The sequence below is a fragment of the Mchenga conophoros genome, linkage group LG10, assembly GCF_057382185.1.
Source record: "Mchenga conophoros isolate Kocher_MC1m ecotype Shallow Benthic linkage group LG10, M_conophoros_male_GT1.1, whole genome shotgun sequence".
NCBI lineage: Eukaryota > Metazoa > Chordata > Actinopteri > Cichliformes > Cichlidae > Mchenga > Mchenga conophoros.
The window spans coordinates 9,013,554-9,021,078 of NC_140535.1; the positions used below are offsets into that span (position 1 = coordinate 9,013,554).

Below are 7,525 nucleotides of genomic sequence, written 5' to 3' on the forward strand. Positions count from 1 at the left end.
TACCTAAAATCCTTCCAAGGCCAGAGGGAAAAGAATAACATATCAACCCAATTAAAGTTAATGCATGGTGACACGCTGAATTGAGGGCAGGGATTGCAGCCATATGGCAGTCCAGGCTGTAAATCAGAAGGCACAGGAAAGGGGAGGAGGATGAGAGGAGTGGGAGCAGAGGCCAAGCAACAGAAAAGGTGACGCAGTGTCAGTGCGGCAGAACACCCCCGAAATCCTCAGATCCATCTCAGAACTGCCCCCTCCCCATGCAGCACCCTAAGGTGCAATCCCCTCAGGTGTCTGTGTAGAACTGGCAGCTTCATTAAGGCTTGTTTTTTTGTTTTGTTTTTTTTTTTTGGGGGGGGGGGTGTCTCTACTTCTTGCTGGGAGGATTTAAATGAGCTGTCATCCTGACCTTTTTGAGCTCCTGCTTTTTAAAGCAAGTTCAGCCCCCGCCACCCCTCTACTATCACCCTAAACCCGGTACCCTTCTTTCTTCCTTTTCACCTTTCTCTCTCGCTTTGTCACTCTTTCCTCCACTTGTCTCTTCTCCCCGCAGGGGGGAAGACACTTTTAAGCCATCACCCTGCGGCAGACAGGCATGGCAAGGTTGTTATGTGGGTAATTGCCTCTCTCATAGACGCTTGTTTGTCTGCGCTCACTTGCCACCCTCCTCTGATGCCACACGGCAAACTGGGAGGGCACGGACTCTGTAGACTTAATTTGCTCCCTGACTGTTCTTCAGTGCTGATTAAGCAAGCATCTGTGGTGTTTTTGAATACAGCAGTAAGCCAAGTGGAGCATGGCTAACGTTTTCTCCCTCACTGTTACATCAAATTATTGCACAAAGTGGCAGACATTTATGGGAGCCGTAGCCATGTTTATTCATTTCTTTCCACCCGTCCCTAGCTGACTCCATTGTTTAATGTCCCCGAAATAAGGGCCTCTTTGAGGTCTGGAGGACTGCAGTATCGATCAGAGACGCACTAACTTGTCAGAGCCAGGCCTCTTGAGTGTGTTCTTTTTGGGTATACAGGAGTCATTAATTTCCTCTGCCACGGTCTGATAGTGGCAGAGAATTAAAGTGTGGGTAGCGGGGTCCAACTAGGTGACTAACATGCAAGTCGAGTAGGAGGAGGGACTGAGTCGATTTAAAGCTGCCAGTCCCTCAGGCCCAGCCTGCCCGTTTTACTTCAGCTGTTTGATGTTTAATTGAAGTTGTTATTGGCATCAAATGTCACCTTACCCGATGCTCCAGGTGTGAATCAGTTTCTAATTGAAAGGTAACTATGTCTCCCTCAGCCCCGTGCCTCAGGGGACTTGCTACTGAGTTCTATTTGCCTGCACCCAGCCTCTGCATCGACAGGCACCATGTGCTGCCTTGGAGTTATGTCTGACCTCTCCCTCTCTTTTTCTCTCCACAGTGTGAGGAGAAGTGTGTGTCCCATGTTGCATTAGTGTCTGTGTGAAATGCTGGCCTGTCTGCCAGGGCCAGGTGACCTCCCCCTCCAGCTTCTCCCCCACACGCAGATGAACACTGGACTTCAGAAATGTAAGTACTGCTCTCGGGACACACATGCACACTGTTAACTACCACCACCACCACCACCACCACCACCACCACCATCATCCCACACAGCAAACCAAGCTGTTACAATCCTGCTGGCCGCCCCACATTAGATCCCCATGCCAACCCTGGCCTGGATCTCTTCTGCAGCTCTGTGTTAAAACCAGAAAGAGTGAGAGTGAGAGAGAATATTTTAGTGCTCCAGGACCATAGATCTGTCTTCAAGGGAAATTAAGATGAACCGCACCATTAATTTGCTGATGAAAGGCAAACCGACTCCCTCCCTCTCTCATCGCCCCTGAGGATCTGTCTGTCACAAGAGTGTGGTCCTGTGTGCTCACTGCAACATTGCATGTGTTTGAACATGAGCATCTCAGCTACTTTTCACCATCAGGAAGAGTCAGTTACTGTCAGACTTGCAGACAGATTGCGGCTGAGTGGTTTTGCCCCGATGATCTTGTAATGTGGGTGAATTTAAGAAGCAATCTGCTGGCCCGGTTTAACAGCAGAGTAGTCAGTGCCGGCCCGCTGAATTCAATGTGTTTGAATTTTACAACTGCTGAAAAACTTGGACACTTTTGGGTGTCAGCAGCACAAATGGAGAGTCGAAGTCAGCAAATGCCAGCGAGAGCGTAGACTTCAGAGGCTCTGACAAGTGATGATGAAGGAGAAAAATACACAAAGAAACAGTAGATTACCGTTCTTTGTTTTTAAGAGTAAATATATTCACATTTTGTTATGAATTGCACAGTTTGTCCATTTGATGCCAGGTCACAGTCATACTTGCCTTTTGTTTCATCTTCAGTTAGTTTTTTATACCCAGCAGATCAGTCACGTCTGAGACATTATGCTCAATACTTTTGGTCAGCTTTATTTACACAAAACGTCTTGGTCTCCTTTTCCTCCTGTCTCCTCCCTGAGCTCAGCTCCAGGCGTGACCCATTTCTACTGCCCTTTTTTTTTCTTTTTCTTTTTTTTTGTAAAATGCTCCAGCTCATCAAGACTGTAATTTCAGAATCACAGTAATCAGCCAACCCCCAGGAGATCGGCAAGCGCGAGGGAGTCTGCTAAGTGCCAGCGTCTGTTGCCTCACTCAGGCAGGCTTGTGACATGGTACAGCCATCAGCCAGACTCTTTCCCTGCTCTTCCTTTATGTGACACACTAAGACAACTGGAGCTCAATTTGTTTTTTCTGCTCAGGACTGTAATCCATTTAGGTGATGGAGTGTGCTTCCCACAGCCACGGCCATTCCTAGAAGTGTAATTCCAGTCCTCTTTTTTTTTTTTTTTTTTTTCTTATCATTTTCTCATAATGCTTTTCATCTGTTAGTCAAACAGGCGCCGACCCGAATGTCATGTGAACTGTATCATTTTTATCAAAGTGCCATGAAAAAAGTGAATTTGAAAAGAAATAGGCTCTCTCTGGTTTGCCTCTTTTACCACCCATAATCTATCACCTGTAGCTCACCTCCTGCATGTTAGCAGTCTTAGCAGTTGTCAGGCCTGAACCCTCGAGTAATGCTCCACCGTCTCCCTGCTGGCTGTCCACAGAGTTCACTGTCTCTCCAGAGCTTCTATCGCTTACCCAGCACAGAAGATAATTTGACAGCTTGACTCCGTGAGAGATGTGCTCGACTGCTTTTAGGTGAAATTCATAGACTGGTTGTTACTTGAAATCTTTATTCAGTGCACTGACAAGTCCTTGCAAAAAAAGAAAAAGGGGGAAAAAAAAGCTCAGATGGGAGGTTTACATAATTAGCTCCTATTTGTTTTGCTATTCTTGAGCTCGAGCCTTTCAGCTACTCGGTGCTCCCTAATGCCGAGTCTTGTGTAACACAATCTTGTCTTTGACACTTTCCCACCACTCAATAATCACCAAGAGCTCCAAAACGCCAGGCTGGCTGTGCCCTGCCTCTCCTCCTGCGGGGGAATCTGCGCACTGGAGAGTCATTTAAAGTTACGAGCTTGCAGGCTGCTGTCAGAGGCAAGGCCAGGGCAGCTGCTCTATTTATCATCAGGGAGTGTCTGCTAACAGATGACGGCTGTGAAATGTAAAGACTGTCGGAGGAGCAGATCAGGTACGCTAAGAGACAGCGGGTCACGAAGAAAACTGCTCATCCTCCAGGCAGGATGACTCAAGTACCAGGAAGTGGCCCTTGGTCCTCACATCTCACAGGCAGAACAAACTGTGAGTACAGCTGGGCCACTTGGCTGATTCTCACATCTTAGTCCCCACTGAGATCAAAAGCAACCTTCTCTTCCTCCTCTCCTCATAATAGTTTTCATTTTCTTTGAAGGTTATGCTCTCTTCATAACTCGGCAAAAATGTAGGGAGGTCTCTTCACGTGAGAAACCAAACTCATGTCTAATTTGATGCCGAAGCTTCAGACCTAATTTCCTGCTCTTGTGTGAAAAATGCAATTTACAGCAGCATGAGCCCCTGCTCCCTGCTGCTTAAACCTTGTTCAATAAAAACAGTAGTTTGAATAAAAGAAACCCTAATTAGTGCCTGCTGACTGTGCACTTGTGTTCCAACTAGCTCGCTTGCAGTGGGATAATTAGCGCGCGGCCAGACTGCCCTCTTTCCCCTGCTCCCTCCCTGGAAACGTGCTTAGCTGGAGATCTGAGAGATGATGTGCTTGCAGCCACCAGCAGCCGCCTACAAACTTCACTCATATTCCTCATTAACCCTCCCTTGATGCTTTAAGCCCTTCAACTAATCCAGGTTCCAGGTTAAGGTTGAAATGCTAATAAGCTACACTTGCTTACTAGAACCCATAATCAACAGCTGCCAGGAGCCTTAAGCAGATGTAAACAGCGAGAGGTCGATTTTATCCACTGTTAGTGGGGAAGCTGCTCTAAACAGTAATTTACCGATTTCATTACACATTTTACAGCGGTGCTGTTAAACCCTTTATCCTGATTTGCCTTTTTTTCCCTCCGCCCTCCCCAAAATGTCAGCCTAAGCTGTGTTAACAATGTATAATCCCTTTTCCAATTTAATGGATTGGTCACTTTCCATTGGCAGTGCTTTCTTTGCTACTTGCCTGAATCTTACAACTTAAGTATAAAACTCATTACACAAATGCCAGTGGCAAAGAAATAACACTGTAGGCAGTTACATGTCTGTGGGTTAGTATTTTTTTGTTTGTTTTAATTTTTTTCTTGCTGTAGATTTCAATCTAAAAGAAACAGTTCTCTTCCCCTGCATAGAAATATGAAAAAATACACTTTTTCTTGTCAATTTAAGGTTTTTATTAAAATTGCATGTATTTTACCTTCGTTCTATTTGGATCTCTCATGTGAACTAGTCTAGAAGCCTGCACAGAAAACATGAAGTGATTTTGCATTTAGATGTGCTGTAGTTATTAAAAAGCAGGGTTATTATTTTTATTTCCATCTCCTTATTTTTATTTGTGGACATCTATTAACTCCAGTAATTTTGCATGACCTCAGTGCCATTCATCTTCTATCTGAAACAACAAGAAAACCAGCTCTCTTGTGAATGGCTGCGTCTCTTTCAAAGATGTCGCCAACAACAGGTGGGTGTGGCTGCTTCATGCTTCAAAGTGTGATTGGGATATCATCGACTGACATCACACAGAGCCAAGAGTAGAAAAAACACTCAACTGGAGCATGCAGAGCAGTTTGAAGCCTGATTCGTGGCTCACGGGGATTACCTTCATGTGTGCTGACATTCGTGTTTTTAAAACTTTGGCCAACATATATGACAGAATGTAAGGAAAAGCATAACATTCTGTCATGCTGTGCACAATCTTGGTATCAAATAGAAGATTCCATCCCCGTAAAATGATAAAAGATGTTTTATTCATCGCAACAGATGATGTACTCACTTCCCACCCACTTACAACCCTTTCTACAGCTACACTGACATGAGGTTTTGACAGCAGCTGCAGACCACAGAGGCTGTGCCAAGATCTTCCAAACTGAACACAGAGAGCAAACAACTTGCATTTATTAATGCATACTCCTTTATACTCTTTGCACTCTGTAGTAAAGGTAACCTACTAATTACTGGAAAAACGGAGTGAGGTTTTATTTGTGTTATGATCAAACTTCCTTTGGGTTTTTTTGTTTTTTTTTGTTTTGTTTTTTGCAGGCTCATTAATCATTTCCTGTATTTGACAGGTGAAACCTCTGCTCATCATGTCTGTGTGCTCCTGTGTAAGTGTTCATTTATCTGTGTTTGCTTACCCTGGCATTTATTCAGTGACAGACATTAGGCCTCAGTGATGGTGGGTGTCAAGCTCCAGCTCTTTGGCCCAGACCCCTGCATTAATGAGGCTGCCATCAGCAGGCTGAATGCTTAGTTACAGCCGCCCCCTGTGTGCCGCCCTATGCCGGCCCCGCACATCGCTGCCCATTGTTTCCTGTTCACAAATAAAGCTCGAATTAATTAGCCAGTTGGCACAACTCTTGGTGCCGCCGTGTCAGCGCCCTCCATTCAGCTCCGTGCCTCATCCCACATGTCCAGTCCTCCCGCTGTGAGACCATGGCTGCCTGAAACAGCAGACCTCTGCCAGAATTTCAGACTTTTAAAATTACTGCTCACTCAACAACAGAGGAGTAGCCAGTGTGCTATAAAGACGTGTTTTACTTGAGCTGAAAATCCCCCCCCCTCCTCAAACAGGATGAAAGAGGGAATTAAATGGAGCTCAGAGACCGGTCAGAGCAGCGATTCTCTTCACACATCGGCTCCACTCATGTCCATCAGTCAGAGAGGTGTGGTGGAAGTAGGTCAGGCTGGCAGGGCTGAGGTGATGGGGGTAGCATGGTGGAGGACAGCAGGGACAGAAGCCTTTTTTTTTTTTTTTTTGTGGAAGTGAGATCAGTGTGTTAGAAAGATGCGAGCAGTCACATCCACCGAGGCTGAAAATGGACACAAGCGGTTGTTGCGCAAGCCAGCACCTGCACGATCCTGTCACAAATTTTTTAAAAGGAGCTTCACGCATACACAAACACACAATCGTGCTCACATTGTCACTTTGGCATTGTTAAATTTAGCCACAGTGCTTAGCAGGTGTAACAAATGTCTGCGAGCTGAGGCCTGGGAGGTGTTCCCACAGATCAGAGACGCTGCTTCTGTGTCTGATTACTTGTCTGCTGTCATGGAGCTGTGCTCTCTGCGTCTATCTCGCTCTCTCTTTTTTCCTTCTCCCCTTGCCAGCCACAGGGGACCATCACAGCCTTTTTTTTCTGTTTATCTTGTGATATTTTTTTTAGTAGCAAGCGGCACAGCCCACCCCTCAGATGCATTCTTATTCTTTGCCCAGATAATGCGTCAATTAAGGCCACTAAAAGCTCCTGACCTCAAAGTCCCCAATGATACCACCAAATTGGATTTTAGACTGGGAATGTGTCGGCACCGATAATTCTGCAGAGACTCAGATTGGAAATCTTTTTCTTTGAGACGGGGGGTTTAGGAGAAAAACAGGCAAGTATGAAATATGAGAGTGCGTTCCAAATCAAGTTCACTCAGCTACTCTGATTTCAACTGATGTGCTCTTTTGTGCCATATACATTTCTACCTGAATTAAAGCTGGGGTAGGAAACATGTTTTTGGCATCAGTGGTTTAAAAAAAAATCTATAATAACCTTTCAGCATATGGTGATTTAAGTGGTCTGAGTTGAAACTAGACTCCTGCACCTATTCTGAGATCTGTTTTCATGCTCTAGAAAATCTAGGCCATGAGGAGAGACTGGTAGAAGGTAAGTGGTATAAAGGATAAGTAAGATGAATGAAGGACTTTGACATGGGAGAGCACAGCATGAAGACAAAAGTTATCATTAAGCATATCTCAAGCTTCCTCTTCTGAAGTTGTAGGGGTTTTTTTCATTCTAGATTTTGGCCTGCTGCCTAATGTCTCTCTCTAATTTTTTCCCCCTACCCTCTGTCTCCTTTTGCTTTCTGCTTCTTGCCTCCGATCTATCCTGTTCTTCACCTCA

At 45.2% G+C, this 7,525-nt stretch overlaps 1 protein-coding gene across 3 annotated transcripts in view; it reads left to right on the plus strand.

Moving 5' to 3' along the window:
- fam222ba (family with sequence similarity 222 member Ba) overlaps window positions 1–7,525 on the plus strand; it is a 30,350-nt gene that overhangs the window by 17,935 nt on the left and 4,890 nt on the right. For all 3 annotated transcript variants that reach the window (XM_085288414.1, XM_085288416.1, XM_085288415.1), the window contains exon 2: window positions 1,416–1,543. In XM_085288414.1, coding sequence (XP_085144540.1) covers window positions 1,462–1,543 — 82 coding nt within the window. In that variant the 5' untranslated portion in view covers window positions 1,416–1,461. The remainder of the gene's footprint in view (window positions 1–1,415; window positions 1,544–7,525) is intronic.